This window comes from Rhineura floridana, chromosome 5 (genome assembly GCF_030035675.1).
Source record: "Rhineura floridana isolate rRhiFlo1 chromosome 5, rRhiFlo1.hap2, whole genome shotgun sequence".
Classification (NCBI taxonomy): domain Eukaryota; kingdom Metazoa; phylum Chordata; class Lepidosauria; order Squamata; family Rhineuridae; genus Rhineura; species Rhineura floridana.
In genome coordinates, this window is record NC_084484.1 from 132,529,296 (window position 1) to 132,553,179 (window position 23,884).

Sequence of the window (23,884 nt, forward strand, 5' to 3'; positions counted from 1 at the left end):
CTCCAACAGGCTAACATAAATGTAAAAGGAGGTTGTCGCCTGATGAGGAAATAAGACAGGCACTGACAAGCCTCTCTGGGGAGGGCATCCCATAAATGGGGTGCAACTACAAAAAAGGCTATTTCACTGACAGCTATCTGCCACACATTACCTGACAAGGGTACCTGGAGAAGAACTTCTGAAGATTATGATGATCTCCAAGTTCAGACAGGCATATATGAGGAGATGCTACTCTCCAAATACCCTGCACCCAAGCTAAAGCTTTAAAGATCCAAAACTAGCACTTTGAATCGGACGCAGAAATATGAAATTGTTATTCAGAAAAGTATTTTCTTTCTTTGAATCCATGGTCTCCTTCTCATTCAAAACACAGCCTATTATTCGAGCATCTTGCATTTCACCCAGTTTTGGTCACCACTGAACAATTTGCTGCATAGGTGAGAAGAAGGCAGAAAGTGGGTTCCAAACCAGTGCAAACATCTGGATCTCAAGCCTGAAAGAAGACTGGTCACCATTGAAAAGTGAACTATGATTGGAGCAGGTCTGCGTTTGTCCCAGATGTGCTTGGAGCAGAAGGATTCACCAGTAGAGGAACTATAGCAATAACCTCTTGCTACCAAGAATCTGGCACTAGCTGTTACCAGTGAAAAGTAGCAGGCAGCATGGTGACAACGCTCCAGTCTACTTGTACAGAAAGACTTCTGCTGGGTACCAAACGTAATGAGATTGCTGGGTCAGCCACTACATGCTTCAAGAAGCAAGGCCCTCCTGACACTTAAGATCTACTGATGAGACCCTATCTCAAGATGCTTCCATCTTGTGGGGAGGCTACTCAGCCCTCCCCATAAAGCAGGGCCATTTTTGTAGAATCCCCAATACTAACAGAACTCCTGACACAAGTGAACAACCTCCTCTTTGGCTGTCTACAATGTGATTTTTTTTTTTTATTTCAGTTCAAGTTTGGAATTAACCACCACTTTACCCTGCTTGTCTTGTTATTGCTGCATTGTTTTTAGTTTCTATTACAGTGCCTTGTAAAAGTAATCAGACCCCTGACCAATGCTCTCATATTACTGAATTACAAATGGTACATTGTAATTTTGTTCTGTATGGTATTTTATTTTGAAACACTGAAACTCAAAATCAATTGTTGTAAAGTGACATTGGTTTTATGTTTCAGTTTGTTATGTTTCTTACAAACATGTTGCTTGCATAATTATTAAACCCGTGCTGTGGAAGCTCCCAGTGTACACAGATGAAAGAAACTGCCCTATCGAGGATGCAATTACCTTACTATAAGCCTCCACCTGTGAACCATTAAAGTTGCTGTCACATTGTCAGGATAAAAAACCCACTGTTGAAGGGTCATTGGTCTGGCTGTGGACCTGAATGCAAACAAAGATCAAAGAGCATTCTACAGAAGTAAAAGATAATATAATATAAATGGAAAAGGGTACAAAATAATATCCAAGTGTTTGGATATCCCGGTTGGATCAATAATCAGGAAGTGGAATCTGCATTACACCACCCAGACACTGCCAAGAAAAGGCCGTCCCTCAAAACTCAGCACTCAAGCAAGAAGGAGACTTGTGAGAGAAGCCACAGAGAGGCCAACAATCACTTTGAAGGAGCTACAGAGTTCAGTGACTGGGAGTGGAGTAATGGTGCACCAGTCAACCATATCAAGAGCTCTGTATAACACTGGCCCTTACGGGAGGGTGGCAAGAAAGAAGTCGTTACTCAAAAAGTACCTCTGAAAGCAAGTCTGGAGTTTGCCAGAAAGCATGAGAGTGCCCCAACTGCAATGTGGGAAAAGGTTCTGTGGTCAGATGAGACCAACATAGAGCTTTTTGGCCAAAACTCAAAAAGCTATGTGTGGTGCAAACCTAGCACTGCCCATGCCTCAAGATACACTATCCCTATAGTGAAGTATGGTGGTGGCAGCATCATGCTGTGGGGATGCTTCTCATCCGCAGGGACTGGGCATCATGGTGAAATCGAAGGAAGAATAGAGCAAAATACAGGGAAATACTGCAAGAGAAGCTGCTTCAGTCCACTAAAAAACTGAGGCTTGGGAGGAAATTACTGTTCAGCAGGACATTGAGCAGCAGGACAAGGCCAAAGCAACATTGGAGTGGCTCAAGAACAAAAAGGTGAATGTCCTGCAGTGGCCCAGTAAAAGTCCTGATCTCAATCCCATTGAGAATCTATGGCACTCGTTGAAAATTGTGGTCCGCAAGCAACATCCAATCAACCTGAACAACCTGGAGTGAATCTGCCAAGAATGGACCAAAATCCCTCCAACACTGTGTGCAAAGCTGGTACATATTGCAGTGAAAGGGGGCTGTACCAAATATTAATGTGGGGGGGGTTAATACCTGTGCAAGCAACATGGTTCTTTTTATGTTTCTTACAAACATTTCCCAACATAAAACCAATGTCAACTCACAGTAATTGATTTTGAGTTTCAGTGTTTCAAAATAAAATAGCATACAGAACAAAATTACAATGTACCATTTGCAATTCAGTAATGTGAGAGCATTGGTCAGTCTGATTTCTTTTGCAAGGCACTGTATATTATTTTGTTGTTTTTATTGTCATTTTAATTTTCTAAACTGCTATGGAATTTTGGTGAATGGAGGTAAATGAATATTCTAAATAAAGAGAGAAGACACCATGGCTTAAGATGAATGTGCCTTGGGCCACAATCCCAAAAGCCATACAGCTACATCCATGTACACAGCATGCCTTATTAGAAAACTGAGGGAATTTCATAAACAGGATTATTTTAGAGCAAATGAGAAGCAATCAAACAAACCAGACAAAAGTTCTATGGCAGTTCCACACAAATAACTCCACACTACCTCATCCCAACAGTAGCTTAACATTTACTACAGAAAGTGAACCTAAGTATCTTGCAGTTTATCTTTGCATAATTTTGGACAAGTATAGTGAAGCAGCATCTTTGTTATAGATTCCAATATGTAAAGCTGCGTTTTTAATTGTAATTTTTGGTGTAATGAATTTGAAATGTTTAATACAAAGCCACTCAGCTTTTTATTACAAGTGGATGTCAAAACTATGTCAGTCTCTGTCTATATTTGTTAGCCAAACATTGGAAAAACACTTAATGGACCAGTATGGAATATGACTCCATCAGAGTTAAGTATATCTTGTCTGGGTTTATTTTACTTCCTTTGATATTTTACAGTATAAAGCCAAGTAAATTTTGCTTCACAGTATTCAATGATACCACATGATTACTTCTGAATAGTGTGTGCAGGTGCCTGCCTAGACTACCTAGACCAGCCTTTCCCAACCAGTGTGCCTCCAGATGTTGTTGGACCACAACTCCCATCAGCCTCAGTCAGCATTGCCAATGGGAGGCTGATGGGAGTTGTGGTCCAACAACATCTGGAGGCACACTGGTTGGGAAAGGCTGACCTAGACTATTAGATCATGTCTAGAACTTTTAACCAGGCAGCTCGATCCACGAACCTAAATGTGCTCAAGTTAAGCCTATGTCAATTGACATCAATGGAATTATAGTGAAGTAAATTGAACGTCAAAAAGACTAAAGTAATGACAACAGAATATTTATGTAACTTTAAAGTTGATAATGAGGACATTGAACTTGTCAAGGATTATCAATCCCTTGGCAGAGTCATTAACCAAAATGGAGACAACAGTCAAGAAATCAGAAGAAGGCTTGGACTGGGGAGGGCAGATGTGAGAGAACTAGAAAAGGTCCTCAAATGCAAAGATGCATCATTGAACACCAAAGTCAGGATCATTCAGACCATGGTATTCCCGATCTCTATGTATGGATGTGAAAGTTGGGACAGTGAAAAAGGTGGTTAAGAGAAAAATCAACTCATTTGAAATGTGGTGCTGGAGAAGAGCTTTGCGCATACCATAGACTGCAAAAAAGACAAATAATTGGGTGTTAGAACAATTAAACCAGAACTATCACTAGAAGCTAAAATGATGAAACTGAGGTTATCATACTTTGGGCACATCATGAGAAGACATGATTCACTAGAAAAGACAATAATGCTGGGAAAAACAGAAAGGAGTAGAAAAGAGGAAGACCAAACAAGTGATGGATTGATTCCATAAAGGAAGCCACAGACCTGAACGTACAAGATCTGAACAGGGTGGTTCATGACAGATACTCTTGGAGGTCAGTGATTCATAGGGTCGCCATAAGTCGTAATCGACTTGAAGGCACATAACAACAACAAGAAGAAGTCAATCAGGACTAGCTTGTTAGTATGCTTAGTACTTTTTTTTGGATAGCTCAATCACACTACCTAGAGAAACATTAGGGCTGATGGCAGTTTCTTTAATTTCATATCAATATTTCAGGGGCTTAAAAATACCAGTTTGGGAAACACAAGGATTTCTTAGGCTAGAACTTCCATGACCAAAGACTAGTATGTCTTCATTTCTCCAGCCAGAATACAGTGGTGCTTAGAATTTAGTAACTGTGGCTGAGAATGCCAAATGTATAGCTACAGTCTCCCCCTAATACGCACACTCACAGGGGGAAGATTTAATCCATCATGCTGTGGACTGAGCTGGCTAGCAAGATGACTGCCTCATATTAATGTTAGGGCTAACAGTAGAGTTTCCTAGAGTGATCACACCCTCTTGATCATGCTGGTTTCTATAGACTTGGAGGAATCTAATGGTAGCATTGGGTAGCTAAGAACGGTACAGATTGTGGGTTCCTGAAAAGCCAAATATGATATATTATGAGTTATGCTAGTCTAAAATATTTTGGTAGATGGACATCCACGTTGGGAGGGTGGGTAATTAAAAGAATGCAGCATAACATTGAATGGACAAAAGGTTTTCTCCCCCTCTCCACGAAAAAAGCAGCTTTGCTGCCACTTTGCCATGATTCCCAGTGGCACTCATGGTGGGAAAAACCCATCCAATTCCTCCCACTTATTACTTCCAATTATTTTAAAAGGGACATGCAATAAACATGTACCATTCAGACTTGACAAGACACACCTGCATTTACTGAAATACATAATGCAATATGAGAGTTGACCCTCAAAATAGGACCCCAGCTTGGAACAAGCCTGTCAGTCTTTTGAGGTCTGGTTGAACACTCTTTCAGAAATGAAACGGATTAGTGTGGTAGTCTTGAAATCTGACCAGCAGAAATATACTTTGTCAACTGACTGATCAAATAATGCCCAAGTTTCAACATAATCTCTTCTAAATATGAATTCCTATAATATGACATTTTGTAGGCATATCTTTTCCTTTTGAAAGTACTATATTTGATCAGTAACTTACTGGAAGAAATATTTCTTTCTGAGACAGGGAGAGAGCTCTTTCTTTGTATGAAGATGGAGGCTTGTGTGTCGGTGGAAGATCAATCCTGCATTAGAAAACTTGCAGTTTAGTCACCCACACTGGTGAAATGATTGAACCAAGTTTAGATTACAGCTGTAAACCAGTAAAATGGATACTTCCTTGGCTATATAACAGAAAATGCTATTAATGTAAAATTGCCCTATGTAAATATCCCACATAGACAAAATTCTCGAATTGTACTGGTGCAAACAATTCAATTAGACATCGACCATTATTTGTACAAAAGGAGACAGGCACTTCATATAAATGGAATGATCTGAAAAATTTGGACAAGTACCAATTTTACTACGTTCCTTCATAGAAGCACTACCACCAGACTCGTATTCAGGATTTTGAACCTGGGTAGAAAATTGGTTATATTGATTAAATAACTGCCACGGTTAACCCAGAAGTCTGGGAATGAGTCCATATGGCAAGAAGCCTCTGCATACTTATAGTAGCTAGTGTTTCCAACAGCTGCTATATCCATCTGCTGACATTCTCCTCCAACTTTTGGTAGAGAAGTTAGCACCACCTTATCCTCCCCAGTCATTGCAATGCTTGAAATGAACTAGTTCCATTGAACAAGTTCACTGAACTAGTTCCAAATTATCTGAATTATGTCTGAAAGCAGTTCTCACAGCTGCCAAGTGAACTAAAGATGAATTAAGTTGATTTGGGAGTAGCAAGTAAGTTTGACATCTAAAAGCAAAGTTAGAAAGCGTAACATGGAGGCAACGTTTTAAGACTTATTAGGCAGATATGGAGGCACAGGTGTTGCTAGGGTCACTTGGACACACTAACTTAGTAACTGTTGCTAAGTGATCAGAAGGAAGAGATGTAAAGCATCTCCTTATCTTCCCTGCTGATGAATTTCGCTATCTTCCAACAAGAGCAGCTTGTAATGAGAAGTACAGGTACAAGTAAAGCAAATGATGCCTTGTGCCTTTAACAGCTGTGTGGCGCTCTCTCTCTCTCTCTCTCTCTCTCTCTCACACACACACACACACACACACACCCAAAAAAACATTGACATTCTGTTTGTCAGTTATCTTATTACTTGGCTCCTGATTTACTTTTGGACCTTGTATTTCACTACAACAACTTGTGACATTCTGAATGCTGATAAAAAATTGCAGAGGATGAATTTGAACTGTATTAGTTCATTTTGTAAAAGAACAAACTTGGACGGGAACTAGTTCCTTTTTGAACAGGTTGAACTAGAACTAGGTCCTTTTAAAAATGAACTTTCCAAGCACTGGCTCATTGTGACTTTCTTATTCCACAAGGCAGTGATTTGCTGCTGCTGGTGGGGAGGATGAGTGAACAACCACGAATGGTATAACAGAGCTCTCTGTTGGTGGTTGTAGCACTGTTGGAGCCATTAGTAGATACAATCATGTGGAAGTTTCTCACTATGTGGAGCTTCTTTCATCGGCTCTTGAAATGAAGGTATAATGTGAGGTGTGGAGTTTTAGGAAAAACATTCCTAAAGAAAGTTCCATCTTGTGCTTCAAATGTAGAAAACCCATAATGCCCAATGAACTCCTAACACACACAAGGAATATAACTTGCATCAATGCTGAAATCAGAGTCAACAAAAGGAGACAAGATGCTAGATTTAGAAAAACCAGAGACTACTGAGCAATTAAAGAGGAAGCACTATGATTTGTTAAGCCTAACTACATCTTTATTGCACTGTCTACGTGAACAATGTATAGACACAAGTATACAAAATTAGTTTGGTTTTCCCCCCAACCATCACCGTTTTCAACAGAAATATAACACCCAAACTTTATGCAGAACAGGCAATTAGTTTTTACTGCTAACGCTGTAATTGGCATTGCTCTAGCTGTCTTTTATTGATAATGTTATTTACACTAATCATAGAGTTTTGTGGTTAAGCAGTCTTATACATTTTTCTAAATAAAGAAAAGAATACACTAGAGACACAAAGAAATATTCCTTGATCTGTGGCAGACCAAGGCCCTTAGATTAGGTATATATTTTTAGAGTAGTGTATGTTGCCATTTTGTATTACCACTTCAGATGATTGTGCCTTAACGTAGGATAGTCAGTGTAGCAGGAGAAAAGGGAGAAAACATTTGTACCCGAGTAGTGTTTCACACTTTTTACAAAGCAGAGACTTCAACTTAAACAAGTAAACAAAAACAACTTACATTTTGTCCAGGTAAGAGGGCCTTTTTTTTCTGGGAGTCAGTAGCACTGTCACAAAGATGGTAATGATAAAGAGAGCAAGTACTGCTCCTATTACAGCCCCAGCTACAGCTACTGATGACGACTGCTTAAATGGAACATCTGAAATGTAATTCAGCATCCATTATGATTTTCAAATAGTGAGACGTTATCAAAATTCCTCAAATTCTGGAAACAGAAATATAGTTGGCTGCCTTTGGTTAAATATGTTGTGGAATCTACCATTTATTATTCCCATTGCATGTGAGTCATCAACAGCTATACAATACGAAAAATGATTGCCAGAGGCACAGTATTAATGTACACTTTTAAACATAAGATAAACAAACTGTGAAAGATGAAAAATGGGGAAAGCAAAATATATTGACATGAAAATGCTTTTCAATTATTAACTCGCAAGGCATTAAGTATCTGAGACAAAGGACTTTTAACAATATCCGGAAATATCCTAGCATAGTAAAGTTTTATATTTTCATGTACAAATGGAATCATTTGTTTTTAGACTGTGTGTAAGAAGAACATACAAAAATGAATGGTAGTTATACTGAAAGTCAGTCTGGTTTAGAAACAGTTATCTAAAGCTTTAAGAATGCAAGTGCATAAGCTACTGAAGTTATACTTACCAACGCAACTTTGTTTAATCTTTATCCCTGAGATTGGACATAACAATGCTCTCTGAAGTAATCTAATTTTTCTATCAAATATATGTGCAAGCTGTATTTATCATACAAATCAGCAGACATGATTTTATTTTACATAAAACAAACAAAATGTCTGTAAATATTTGACTTTTTCAGCAACATAGGCTGAAAATTGGGAACTGTATGAAGTACATCAGAAATTGTCACAATTTTCAGTGCTTCAACACAGCACAACTGCACCACGGCGGCAGGTGCGCAAGAGCGTTACCCTTTAGTGGCAGGTCAATAAGTTACCCTTTTGCATGAAATGAGTTACCCGTACGTGCAAAGCATTGCTTAAACATATCGGAAATACTTGAAAATGCCTCTAGCATTTATTATTTTTCTTCCTGCCTTATCTCAGAACATTTGAATACATGCACTGCTGTTTGCTTCATTGACACAGAACATTGCCACGCTAAAAGCGTTGGACAGCTCCAATAGTGGGAAAGAACAACATTCAGGTAACAGCCTACTCTGAATGAGTAAGAATGTTATTTCCAAGGGGAAAATTCCAAGGGGATTTTGGAGGTCTGCACACCAATTGCCCAATCCCTCCAAATCATTACTCACAAAGGCCCCCATTTTCCCCCTTTTGCAAAATGCAGCCACAGAAGCTAAAACTGAAAGTAGAAAGTGCAGGTGGGGCGCTCCCTAATCCATTCCCATCTGGCAGTTTTTACACTAGATGATTTTTATCCTGCAGGGAAAGATCCACATCTGCATCAACAAAAACATTTTGAGGACAAGCTACATATGACCACCATGTGTAGTTTGGCCCCACATCTTATTAAAACCAAGGTTAAATAAAAGCTATTACTTTCAGGGGAACTAACTTAACCTGTGTTGGGTCATAAGTACTTTTACTAATGCACCCCCCCGAAACTGCAGTACATTCATGGCAAATATGAGTATTAAGTATGATCTGCCTTTAGTTGGTTCATAGTATTCTATGGCTTTCCTTATTAATCTGTTTCTCCAGTGTAAATTCAGTTGTTCTTACCCCATATCAATATTCATGTGAACTTGTGCTTTATTACATACTGAACACAACTGCAACCTGCGGAACTGAGCTCTACAACTTAGCAGCCCAAAGAATTGTCTGAAGGCACAAAATGCCATTCTATTAAAGCTATGCAGAACTAACCCTGAAAACTGTCTGAATGGGAGACTGCCTGGGAATCATATGCAAGTTGCATGATCAGCTCTTCTCGGGAAGAATAGAATGTGCAACAACCAACTAGTTGAGAATGAGTGTCTGGAAGTCTGTTACTACATAGTAATTCCCAAACCATTAATTTAACAAACATGGTTACACCGTGACACACACAAATATACATCTATTTAGCAACGTTGTCAAAACAGACAAGTATGCTTTCATCACACAAGCATACAGCCCTCCATATATGGCTTCGTACTATGTTGTCCACAGCCAATACTACTCATACAAATTTTCAGCCAGTAGCCTTGAACACGTGTTTATGCTCAGTTGTAATCCTGTTTTATTAATTTTTGGAAATTAAGTAGTGGTGGCTGATCAGGTTTTAAACTATGCATGTTTCCAAGTACACTATTTAATGCTACTAATATTTACCTGGTGATTCAGTGGACAAATACTTCAATGGCAATTCTATGCATTTATATAATAAATATATGGATTTATATAACTATGCATTTCCTTCACATTCTAAATGGAAGAAATGCAATAGTATAAATTGGGATCTATTTTTCTCATTCTACAGACAAGGTTATCTTAAATTACCAGTTTACATAGCCAACATACAGATTTCATCAGCAGTCCATTCCCTGTGTCTTTTATAAAGACAGACTAGTGCTTTAGCCCAAAATTAAGAAGTTTGGATGGGGAGAATTTAGTTAACATATTTATTGACACCTACTTCTGTATACCTCCTGCCCCCACATTAACACTAAAGGCATACTAGTGGCTAGAGCAGCAAATGTTTTCTAGACATGCTTAGGAATATTACTACAAAAGAGTTGTAGGTGTTATCCATTTTTGTCCTGTGACTAGATTTTATTTGTTTGGGGACTTTCACATTCACACAGTCATTTAAAAGCCAAACCAATTTAAGTCTCTGTGACTTGTGTTTACACATACATACATTACAGACTTTTGTCCATGATCGACAGACTAAAACAACTGACAACTTCATGAAGAAACAGCAGGCAAAGCTTTGTATAGCTAAAAATTAAATGTAGCCTTGCTGCCTTTTCTGTCACTTAACTAGACTATGGAGGACATAAACAGTTACTGTGTGAGTGGTTTGCAAAAAAGTTTAATATACAACCTGTCCTCAATGACAGCCATGTTGATCAACAAGCCATTTGTGAAAATTTTCAAATCACCAAAATATAGTTAAATATTCTTCAATATAACTTTAGCATTTGTTCATTTTATATGCCTTTCAATGATTTGTGCATATGACCTGCATTCAAGAAATTAATTTAACAAAAGATTTATTTCACACAACTATTAATACTTACAATCAGTTTTCTATTTACACCAAACATACATTAAGTAAAAACACTGCAACACTGAACATCTTAAACCGATTATGAACCTCTTCGTATTAAACTGTAAAGCTCTTGATCAAATTTTAACAAAGTTATAATAAAGAACACAGAATATTAGGTACTTGCTTCTAAATCTGAGTGTTACAAGAAAGGTTTTTAGAAGGCTTACAGAAAAGTATGCCATTACAATGGAGATGTTCCTAAGACCATGAGCTATCTTTTTTAAAAAAACAAGACACAAATTAGGACCAGCTAGCTTACAGTCTGATCAAAAGCTAACTGAAGTAAGCACTTCAGCTATTGATTGATCAGAACCATGAAGTAATTATCAAAACTCACTTGAGTTCACAGGCAAGCATGGTTTAATTTTACTTCCAAATGTACCGCAGACAGACTTTGGTCAAGTAAAATAGTGTAACCACTTGATTTATCAATGTGATAGAGATGTGCAGAAAACCAGTTTCATGTATTTATAAATACTCAACTGCAATTACATTTCTGAAGACATAGCAACCAAGTCACAGTGTGCTGTCACAGCTGCACCTTAATACAGATACTGTACTCACTGAAAAGCTCTAAAATACTGCAAGTCATTATGTGATGTACTCATATTACTTCAAAATTTTATTGGGAAATACTAAACAGTATTACTCTCATGTGTACACATGCTACCAAATTCATGGAATATTTCTTATGCAAATGTTTTAAATAAGTTTCTCTTAATGTGAAGCAAACACTCATCTATCATTTCAGTTTTGAACATGTTTAAACAGAAGGTCTCCACAGATTTTTAATGGGACTTGCTTAGAAGCATGTTTGTTTACAAGTACTATTGGGTTCCTACTGGTTGTACTGCATTCTCTACACAACTAGATGCATGGTGTATTTTTAAACAGCACAGCTTTTATGTCTTTCAGAAAAAACAAACCCCCTTTCTTGTGTATATTTGCTTCTCCAATGTATTAACTTCTTACTTTAATAGTAAAGTTGTTCTGCACCACTCAGTTTCTTTTCAAGCAGCATAAATTTCTCAAAATGCCTCATAGGAGATCTACCATTAGCTAGTATATTTTCTATTTAAGCTGAATCATTTGGCATCTATATGAATCTTTTCACCCTTCTCTTTCACAATATGCATTGTTTGCCAGAGTGACATATGCTGACAAGATACTTAAAGCTTTCCTGTTCTTTAGCCATTTTTTCTTTAAACAGCCCAAACACTTCTTGTACCATCAAATTCTGTGGAAGCCAGAAATTTATTTCTTAAAATGAATCTTCGTTCAAATATGGAAGTTGCATCTGGGTTTCAACTCAATGCAATTCTAGCTTTGTGCTTAATTAACATTCCATAGACTGCTAAGGGAAACCTAGTATTTCCTGAACATTTCTTTTTTTCTTTTGGATAGGGTACACTGTCTGTGTTAAAGTAACATTTAATAAATCTTCTCGAAGAGACAAGTCTGGAAACATAACTAAAGTGTTCAGAATCTAATGTTCCAGTGCTTGGAAATAAAATGCAGTGTAAAAATATAGAGTTCCTGTTAGGTTGCAAGACTTTGTTCACTGAAAAGTCCATTGCAGCAGATTCAGTGCAACGAGTCATCTGTAAAAGGTACCACCCACTACAGTATCTAAATGGCAAGGCTCAAAAATGTAGAGGTATTAAATTCTGTGCAGAAAACCTAAAAATAAAGCTTTGAAAAAACTGTGCCATCAGAATATTACATGTCATAAAAAATATTTTGTAAACAAAGTACCTTAGATCAGCTCTGTATTTGAATCAGTCTCATGTTACCTTTTACTAGAATTATAGATCAAAAGGTTCTAGTAAGATAGGTCTTGATCATATATTTGTAGTCACAAGCAAAGACAGTTGCTTCAATTCAAACTTTTTATAACAATTTCTTTTTTTCCACTTAGCACTTGGTTCTTACTTTGTGCTATAGGCCAAATAAAGCACTATATTAAAATTTGTGAAAGACAGTAGTACAGCATTGAAAAAAATCATAAAGCAGCTTCAATACATTTAAATGAGGTTTTTACATTTCAATTGTCAAGTTAGAATATAAAAAGCTTGAAAATCAACTTCAAAAACGTATTCCTCAAGAAAAAGTATAAACAATCAAAGTGATCAGCTAATGAAGGAGCCTTTATGTAGTCAAGACTTGAAAGTGGTCTTTACACATACCACTCCTTTCGGGATATTACAGAACCATCTACATGTGAAACTAAGTCATCTTCGTTTTCATCATAACATTCTTCACCCAAATATTTCATTCCCAGTGTTCCGCCTTCATAGTAATCCATTGGTCTTTCATACCTGTCCTGGTACCTGTTAATAGTGTCTACTTTGTTCCAGTCTGTTTTTTCAGATTCTCCCAAGTAGTCTTTAGTTATGAGACTGTTCACTGGATGTTTTATTTCCTTTTTCACACTGTTAGGATAAGAATCCACATCCTCTACCTGGAGGGTATCTATTTGAGACTCCTTTTGCATATCTGATGGTGGAATGTAGTTCTTGGCGAAGTAGTCACCACGGAACGTCCTCCTTCTCCTATACCAGATAACTCCAGCCAAGACACATACAAGTATCAGGAAAAGAGCCCCGCCCACTGCACTACCGATGACGGTGCCCCAATTGTCTTCCTGCATTTCTGGCCATGGTGTTGGAAAAAGCTTTAGTTTTGGTTGAGTTGCTAAACCTGTGATGCCATCAGTTGAAGGAAGCCATGGAATCGTGGGTGGTGAAGTGGTAGTAGTAGGAGGATCTAATGAAAGAGCAAAGAGATACACAAGACACAGAAAAGGCAGAGAATGTCAATGCAAACTAAATTAAGAGCTGATAAGAAAGCACAGGTGATGAGTAAGTAAGTGTACGTCAACATAGTTTTTCATTCTTCATTTAGTCCCATTACTTTTGGCAGAAGGAATGGACTTAATTCAATAGTAATGTACACCTTCTGGACAGTTTATTGAAGTATGAAAAATAGTTTACTCTAACAATGTCATTAACAATTGTTTCCATGCTGTTTTAGAGCAAACATGGAGGAATGCCATCAGCTGAGGTCAACCTTTCCTTATATTCCAAGTCAGAGTTAAGAATGAGTGAAAGAAATATTATATTCAGCTTTGTTAGAGAATGAAAAACTAAAGGTTGCATGCCAAAGTTAGCCAGATATGATTTTCATCTCTACCCCCAATATGTGTGACGGTATGATTCTATTTTATAGTTATAACTTTTTTAAAAATGAAAGCATTGAAGAGTCTGTTATGCATTTCAATGTTTCCAAAATTCTCATTAGTACAGCAGAAACATTTAATTTGAGTAGCGAATTTCTTTTAAAAACAAACAATTGGTGGAACAAATAAAAAACTAGGAAATTAGTTTCTCATTTGAAAACCATCTTAATTTTTATGAAAAGTATCTAGTGAACCGTCTAATAATTGATGCTAAAGTTGTAGGTTATTCTGTTACTGAGTGTGCATACTTAAAAGATGAAACAGCACATAAAATCTTTACTTGACATTAATACTGCTTAAGCTGGTGCAAAATGTAGCGGCGTGACTGCTATCTGAGACAAGGTATTGCCAACATGTCACCCACTGCTGAAAGAATTGCATTGGCTGTCCATTAGCTAGCGGGCTAAATTCAAGGTTCTGGTTTTGGTGTACAAAGCCCTACACAGTCTGGGATCAGGAGACCTGAAACATCGTCTCACCCTTTATATACCCAGTCGATCACTATGCTCTGCAGGTGAGGGCCTCCTGCAGATACCATCTTATCAGGAGGTCTGTTCTGCACAACATAAGAAGTAGACCTTTAGTGTAGTGGCACCTACCCTTTGGAATGCTCTCCCCTTAAATATTAGACAGGCACTGTCTCTGTTATCTTTTCGGCACCTACTAAAGACCTTCTTCTTTCAATAAGCCTTTTAAGTAGAGACCTTATCCCAGACTGCATCTGTGTTGGAATTGCTTTTTAAGATTTTTTAAACTTTTTTAAAAAGATGTTTTTAAAGATGTTTTGTTTTAATATATTTTAATGTCTGTTTTTATGTTGTTTCAAGAGTGTTTTAGTTTGCCGCCCTGGGCTCTTAACTTGGAGGAATGGTGGGATATCAATTTAATAAATAAATAAATTTGTCAGGGGTCAATTATGCAAGATGAATCAAAGATTACCTTTGCACTTGGAAACTGTGCTCTATGTGGATGGTAATCCAACTGCTAGATTCAGATAACATAAGACTAGTTCTATATACCCAAGCAGTTTGCGATATGGTCCATGGGTCTGTCAGGAAACAGATAAATTCTGCTGACCACACCCAAAGCCCAGGGCATACCTAAAGTAGTTCTTCGGTGCCTGACAATAAAACTATTAATACACTTTACAATTAATAAGTGTCTCCAGCATAACATAAAAAGTAAAAGGTTACCAGATGCTCCGTTTAGAGTATTTAAAATAAAAACTATTTTGGGCAGCTAGATTCACTTTAAATACAATCAACTGGAGGAACTTTTAGGCTACTTCTACAAATAAAAAATAGGCAAGACAAATCTAGAAGAATGAGTTAAGGACAGTGTATGTACGAATACAACGTAAATAATTGTAATAATTAATATGATTATATTTTAACTAGCTATATAATGACATTCAATTAACCTCAAACCACCTTGAACAGTTAATTTTCATGTCCTTTTAAAAATGTGTGAATCAAAAAGTAAAATAATTTGCTTAACAGATTCTACTGCTGTTACATCTTGTCACTACTATTATGTCACCTGTAATTGACATAATTCATTCACTTTCATCAGTGACCTTAAATTCTTTATGTAGAGATTAATAACTATATTAGATGGACAAAAGAGAAAGCAGCAAAATTTGTAAAATGGGGATACTTCATAGATGAACATATGGATCTAGAGTCATGTTTAGTTTAAAAAGTAATGAATAAGGTCAGCAGTTCCTTGCATCATATAGGTGGAAAAGGGCTAAATTAGTTTCTACCATTTTTCAAAACAAAAGTATCATCGGGGGGGGGAGGGAAAAAACTAGGAACATGCTGCAATTGCTGTCTTGAAAATTACACCTTTTGATCAGTTTGTGGTGTCCAGAAAGTTAAAGCTTTTCCTCCTTTCCCCCCACATTTGTTCTACTGGATACCAATCCAACTATATAGAATTCATTTGCAGGACACCATAGGCCTGGCTAGGCAGTTACAGGACCTTCCATCCACACCAAGAGAGAGAAGGCTGTTGAGTCTTTTCATGATCCCAGGTCAAGGCATGCACAACTGGACTGGCTATGGCAGTGGAAAAGCCTGCTGGCTTCCTCTTCTTCCTTTAGTCCCTCTTTCCTTTCTAGGTCACATCAGTATTAGATGCTAGATAGAAGGCAGGGGAATCATGGGACATCACACTATTGCACTGTCCTGGAGTGGCTCCATAAGGCAACAGATAAATTAAAGAGTAGAAGACAAAGAGGAAAGCAAGCCAGTATACAAACATTCCTTCCTCTACCTTCTGCATGGCTTTTTGACCCCACTGTTTACTATTTTTTTCTTCATATCCACTACGTGATACTAGGTACACCTGCCAATCAAGATAACAACACTTGATGCATTTGATGAGCTTTAGTCCATGAAAACCTATGCCAAAATAAATCGGTTAGTCTTTAAAAGTGCACAAGACTATTGTAGCAGACTGTTACTTCTCAAATTTGCTTTCAACAGCTGCTTTCCTGTAAACCTCCTCCATAATCTATTAAATAAGCAGCAAAATTACCCAATACAAATATTTTTATCTGTAAGAATAACTGTATGGCTATTGAAAGGGAATTTATAGATGGACATAACATGTCTGACTCAACATTGCATCTTGTGTGCAAAACACTCCAAGCATGGCACCCCTCATACCAATATGGAAAGGAATAAGCAACTGTGGGTATCCAGCCCAGAAACAGCTTTGGCTTGCTGCAAATCATAAATTCACACCTCTAGGAGACTGAACTCTTGAGATGGCATAGATATGTGTCTGGTTTAATGCCGTTTGGGCATAAGGCACTATCAAGTGCATGAGCCCTGATCAATAACCACAAAAATATGTAGAAATGAATAAAGAATTGAGGATGTACACCCCATAATAAGGCTTGAGCTATCCCAAATCATACACCATACCCTGGATGGAGGGACTGTCAGCACCCAAAGCCATGCTTGATGTATTAGTCTGTGTCTACATCAAGAAGTGTCACCTACCAAAATATGTTTGTTGAAAGAAGTGGGCTTGCATGCACTGGAGTACAAAACGCAAAATTGGAGAAGCCAGACATTAAGTTCAGAGAATGGTGAACATTTAATTGATGAAGAGTTGGATTACTGTAATGACTAATGTGAATTCAAAGTTTAACATGTAAGAGTAGATGTGCTGAGGGCAAAGGAACTGCACATATCTTTTGAACAACTAAAGGCAACAACTTTATTGTGAAATGCTATAAATGCTATTATGTGTTGCATGGGATATTGATCAGAATGTTTAGTATATCAAAACAAAGCAGATTCCATGAGCGACTTATATTTTACCTGATGGACAATGTTTAAAAATAGCATGTATCCATTTTGAGGAGATCAAGAATAAAAGTAGCAAGACTGCAGAAAATTCTTATGTCGTTCTTACAGAAAGGATAAAACGGGCCACTGGTCTCACCTGAAGGGTGGTTTTCCCAGGTATCATGCCATCATATGAGTAGTCATAGCGCCATCTAGCATCCGAAGGCAAGAATGTACTGGAGTCAAGATCTGTAGTGAGCGAGCCCCCCCCACTCCAGTTTCATTGTGGTAAGTCTGGCGTGAGACATCTTGAGAGAAATGCAACGGCCAACAGGCCTGCCAGCAAGGAAAATACAGACTCGTCAGACTCAGCCATTCGGAATCTGGATGCCAGATCAGTCCCTGAGACAGTAGGTCTGGCCTGACTGGCAGCCTCCAAGGCTCTGTTACTGACAATGCGATCAGGTCTGAGAACCACGGGCGGTGAGGCCAGTACGGAGCCAACAGAACCAGTTGTGCCCTTTTGCATCTCAGCTTTCTCAATGTCCTGACCAGTAGAGGAATCGGGGGGGAAGACATACAGGAGGCCATCTGGCCAGGGTGTCGCCAGTGCATCCACTGACTCCGCGGTCTGTTCCAGATATCTCGAAAAGTACCGGGGCAGCTGCCGACTGTGACTCGAGGTGAAGAGGTCCACCGAGAAGGTGCCAAACCGGCACTGGAGGAAGTGGAATGTCGCTGGGTGAAGTTTCCACTCCCCCAGAACCACCTGCTGCCTGCTGAGCCAGTCGGCTGTCACGTTCACAGTCCTACTGAGATGTTCTGCCCGCAGAAACATCAGATGACCTTCAGCCCAGTTGAAGAACCGGGTCGCTTCCACCTGGAGAGCTTGTGATCTGGTTTCCCCTTGTCTGTTCAAATGTGATTTTACGCAGGTGTTGTCTGTCCAGATCAGGATGTGTTCCAACTGGAAGATTGGCTGGACATGTCGGAGAGCCAGATGGGCTGCACTCTGATGTTGTTCCAGACTGGACCACAGACCCTGGACAAAGCGAGAGTTGCAGTGGGGGGCCCAGCCAGTTAGGCTGGCATCTGTCGTAATTACAGTTCTGTCCGGTTCTCAGAACAGAGTTCCCCTGCTGAGTTTCGAGTTGTTGCCCACCAAGGGAAAGATATCCGAAGGAGGGAATCCACGCGAATTTCGTGATGATTGGAATTGGCAATGTCGGCCTGGAAAAGTAATAGGGCCCACTGGAGAGGCCAAGTATGGTGCCATGCCCATGGAACAATGTGAATGGTAGACACGAACATTCCCAGCACCTTTGCCAGAAACATCACATCCGCCTTTGAGCGTCGTAGCAGGATCCTTGCCATATCTCTGATGGTTGCAATGCGTTCCGGTGACAGGAAGACCCTGGCCTGTGCTGTGTCCAGTATTGCTCCCAGATGCTGTAGTCACTGAGTCAGTTATAGCTGACTCTTGTCGATGTTGACAAGCCAACCGTGAGTCCTAAGAATCTCAAGGGTGCAAAGAACCTGGTCGCGTGGATGGTCCTTGGAGTCCGCCCGAAGCAATAGATCAAGTAGAGGTAAATATGGACCCCCTGAAGGTGGAGATGGGCCACCAGGGTGACCATCACTTTGGTGAATACCCTTGGTGCTGACGCGAGCCTGAAGGGCATAGCCATGTATTGAAAATGATTGTGGCCAAAGGCGAACCTCAGGAACTGTCTGTGGGCAGGGCAGATTGGTATGCGGAGGTATGCCTCCTTTGGGTTGATGGAAGCCAAAAAGTCTCCCTGCTGTAGAACCTGTATAATTGAGGCAAGGGACTCCATTTTGAACCGTCGATACATCACAAAGTGGTTGATGAACTCAGGTCCAAAACCGCCCTCCACGACAGATCGCGCTTGGGAACTGCAAGCAGGACAGAGTAAGCACCCCGCAATCTCTCTGCTGGTGGGACTGGTTCTACTGCTGCTATGTCAAGGAGATGTCGGATCACTTCCTGCATGACCCTCTGCCGTTCCTGGGCTTTGAGAACGGGGGAGGGAAGGAATCTGTCTGGGGGGTGGGTAGCCAAAACTCTATGCTGTAACCCTGAGAGAATAAATCTCTGATCCAAGAAACTTGGGTTAGCTCCAGCCAGAGTCCTGCATAGTGGAGTAGCCTGCCTCCGATAGGGATGGCATCAGAATTGCCGACGCTGATGCGCTCCCCGTCTGTATGACGAAGTGGAAGGGCTTTGACGTCCCTGGAACTGAGCCTTGCCCTGGAACCACTGTTTGTGTCAGGTTCCCTTGGAGGTGTGAAAGTCTATAAAATGGGAATCGCGGCCTCACCCCCAGGCCGTGCTCTTCAAAAGGGCTGAAAAGATCGGTATGGAGCAAGCCTCTTAAACGGCCTGCGGTCGTCTTTTTTGGATGTGGCTAAAGCAGACTTTCTGTTGTTTTTAGGATCTACCAAGACTGCTCTAAAGGGTTTCTTCGCCAAACAGCAACGCTCCAGAGTATGGGGCTGTGGATAAATTGACTCTAGATGTGGTATCCACGTCCCAGTGACGAAGCCAGAGAGTTCGTTGCGCCACTACTTCTGCAGCCAGTGCTCGAGCTCCTTGTTGCGATGCATCCAAAGTAGCATCAGCTACAAAGGCTGCTGCTTTTTTTAGCTTGATCAGGCCCCTTCTGAGTTTGGGCAGATCCAGATTCGGGTCTTCCAAGAGCTCGTCCAGCCACATCATTGAGGCTCTTGAAAAGATGGAGGCCGCTACAGAGGCTTGAATGGAATAGGCAGTGGCTTTATGGTTCTTTCGCAGGGCGAAGTCTAGCCGCCGTTCTGATGGGTTCTTAAGCTGGGTGTCTCCTTCTTTCGGGAGGAGAGACCTAGACACCAAGTTAGAGATTGGCTGATCTACTCCTGGGACGTTCAGGTGAGTCATGAACTCAGGAGCTAAAGCGTAATGTCTTTTGGCCATGGCAGAAAAGCAACGTGGGCCACCTTGTCAATGGGATCTGGAACCGGAATGAAGTGATCCGGCGATCTGGGAGATTTGAGGACCCTGGCCCCCTTCAAGGGAGGGGCGAGAGATTGGGTTGGCAGCATGTCCCAGCATGTCCAAAACTCTTCAGCACATCGGAAGATAGTCAGCTGAGTCAAACATACGATAGGAAGAATCCTCCTCCAATTCTGAATCTTCAGTCCACTCATTGTCTTCAGCCTCAGGAAAGGACGAAGGGTCCTCTGAACAGGCGTTATCACCTCCAATTCTGCCTCTGGCAACATCAAAAGGATCTGGAGAAGGAAGTGGCACAGCATCATTGCGAACACGATGACCCATCGAGCTGGGCTGCTGCTGAGGTACTTGCTGCTGGAAAACTGACTGTAATTGAGAAAAGAACCCCAGTATATCCTTCATCTGGGAAAGAAACTCGGGGGTCAGATGCAGGCCTAGGAGAGGATCAGGTACTGTTGCCTGAGGCTCCGAGGGCAGGGCTTGCCCTTGTTGAGTCAGGTGAGGATGAACTGATTAGTGAGATGTTGTCACCATCGACTGAGATGGGCAGTCCAAACCTGGTTGGCTAGGGAACCGCTCGAACTCGTCACCTGATGAGCCAGTAGGTAAATGAAAAAGACCTAACAATGGCTGCTGACCAGTATCCTCTGCATCAGGAAGTGAAACATATCGAGCTTGCTTTGAGGCACTATGGGTAGGGAGGTGTTTAGTTTTGGCGATAGCCTTGGAGTGGAGCTTGGAATGCTTGCGCTTTGAAGCCTTATGATGCAACTGAAGCTTGCAATGCTGGTTATCACCTGTCTGCAGATCTGTCTCAGGTCGCTGATCTGCCATTATAACGTGCAGGAAAGCAGATGGACAGGAGCCCCGTTCATGTGCTGGTAGATGCAGTAGTCGAGATGCAATCTGAAGGGACCAGGCTTAGATGTGCCTCCACGGAGAGAGAGAGAGGCACAATACTGCTCCTGTGCACTATATGAGACAATGGATCGCAGTACACGCCCACAGGTGGAGGGGAGTGCGGTACTGGTCCTGTGCACTAGCTGAGGAAATATATCTGTGCACTATATGAGACAATGGATCTCAATACACACCCACAGGTGGAGGAAGGTGTGGTACTGGTCCTGGTCCTGTGCACTAGCTGAGGAAATATATCTCAGTACACGCCCATTGGGGATGTGGTACTGCTGCTGTGCACTATAGCAGGTAAAGAAGTGGTAGTACATGCCCACGGGGGTGTGTGCGACATTATCCTCAGTAGATTCAGTACCCTGAATAGAAATAAATTCCCTAGAAAGATCCTATTACTAATTGTTAATTCAATCAAATAAGAAAAGGAATAAAAAGGGGCGGGAAATTCAAATTCAAAAAAGGGCGGGACATTTAACTTGGAGAGAACCTAAACCAAAATGGTGGTTGCGGATCTCTCTGCTGCCCGGGTGCACTTGAACAGCCGGGGGGTCGAGATGGGTACGGTTGCCCATGAGCCCCCGAGGGCTAATAGCCAGGTAGAGGCAGCAACAGCAGGGCTCCCATGCAAGCCGCTGTAAAAAACAGTGGCAAAGACGAGGGTGCAGGAGCATGGTGAGCCTCCTGATGGCGCAGGAGAGCTGCGCTTCAGAAGCAGGATGTTGAGGAGTGGTCGGCGGCCGAGGCCATGAATGGCCGTAGGGACGAGCCGCGGCAGCAGCTGGTGGGGCAACAGAAGCCACACACTGGTGCCTGACATGGAGGTGGTGCCGAAAAAGCGGGTCATGAAAGCAGACGCCGCAAGACCGGTGGGCCCCGCGGGGCTGGGAACAAAGGTGGGAGAGCCAGGCACGATAGCACTGGGCTCTTCCCCGCCTTAAGAGGGGGGAGAGATGCTGCCGCTGAAGGCAGGGACAAGAGGACCTTCAGTGCAGCCCGTGATCCCAAAAAGTAAAAAGGGGAACAAGGAGAGGAAGGAGAGGGGAAGCCAAGCACCACCCCACCAAGGCAGGTAGAGAGAAGGGGTGAGACCCCAGGACAAAAGGCCCCAGCAAGTTGGGAACCAGCAGAAGCCCCCCAATCTCTCACACACACTATGCAAACACACACACTGAGCACTCTGAGAACACTAAATCCTACTCTAGCCTTACGCTACTGGAGAGATGAACAGCCTCGGATGAAGGCAAGAATGAAACTGGAGCAGGAGAGGCTCGTTCACTACAGATCTTGACTCCAGTACATTCTTGCCTTCGGACGCTAGATGGCACTATGACTACCCACGTGATGGTATGCTACCTGGGGAAGACATACCTTGAACACTAAGTTTAACATGTTTTCATTTTTTCTACTGCAGAGTTGAACGTGCACATCTAGTTAGCTTTTAACAGAAATTCAGCTCTAAAGCTATGTAAAGTGTTAACAAGTATTTCACATATAAAAACCTTCACAAATAAAATGTGTGACTGTTGCAGGTCTACCATCTATTTTTCAACTCTTTGAGGTATAGATCTTTTCAGAAATCATGTTCAGCATTATCATGCGGTAAGAATTCACCTTTTTGGTAGCTCCTCAAAATCTCTTATTATTTTAACCACCTTGAAATATGAGCAAACATGGCTACCTCACTGCTCATCCCTAACACAGATTCTTGGAGGATTCCACTTCTTACATCTCTCCACTGCAAGAACTGTCCATTTGTACCTACTCTCTGCTTCCTGTTTCTTAACCATCTACTAATCCATAAAAGGACCTGTCCTCTTATCCAATAAATGCAAAGCTTACTCAGGATTCTTTGGTGAGGTATGTTATTGAAAACCTGACACCGGCTCTGACAATGTCAGAGTTAGGCATTGGCGCTTGAAGTACTGTGAATCAGCCTCCTTATTTTAGACGTAATTCGCTGAACCAGAGGCTCTCAATGGAGAAAGGTTTTTTGATTTTATATTGTTCTCTCCTCTGTATGTATCTTGAACTATTTATTTATACTTATTTTTTATTTTACCACCTACTGCCATTTCTTCTCCCCTTCTCCTTTCACACTTAAATTATACCCTATTTCCCACTCCAAAGTGTCAGTTTCTTTGATCCCTCCAATCTGCTCCTTTTACATTCACTTCTTCCTTCTAAGTTTCCCTTTCTAATTCCCTTCCTCTCTATTCACTGTTTATTATTAGAAATATTAGCCTTGTATTTCTAATTTTCTCCTATTCCCCCCCTTGTGGCACACGGTGATCACATGACATAGTAGGGCAGCTGAGCAGCTAATGGGAGATGGAACGAGGGGGGACCAGAGCCAGAGTGAAGAAAGGAGGTCACTAAAGGCTGAGCCATCTGTGTTTCTCTCATACATCCCCACTTGCAAAAATCCTGTGGACACTTAGCTTATTTATAAAAGGGAGATAAATAGGAAACTATAGCTCAAAGACAACATTTTGACTTAAAACAGTAAAGTGTGTTATATTTAAGTCTGCAGGTAAATACTTTCAAACCTTTAAAAAAAACTACTGGTTATGAAAATCAAGAGTTGCGCGATCACATCTGTGCATTATCTGTTG

The 23,884-nt window shown here is 40.8% G+C and overlaps 1 protein-coding gene across 4 annotated transcripts in view; it reads right to left on the reverse strand.

Moving 5' to 3' along the window:
- Positions 1-23,884, reverse strand: part of NECTIN3 (nectin cell adhesion molecule 3) — a 111,353-nt gene that overhangs the window by 5,327 nt on the left and 82,142 nt on the right. For 3 of the 4 annotated variants that reach the window (XM_061628099.1, XM_061628097.1, XM_061628098.1), the window contains exons 7-8: positions 7,554-7,692; positions 5,314-5,398 (exon numbers count right to left, since the gene is read on the reverse strand). In XM_061628099.1, coding sequence (XP_061484083.1) covers positions 5,314-5,398; positions 7,554-7,692 — 224 coding nt within the window. Of the gene's footprint in view, positions 1-5,313; positions 5,399-7,553; positions 7,693-10,731; positions 13,574-23,884 lie in introns of those variants that run through there. The other variant, XM_061628096.1, reaches the window with a different exon arrangement.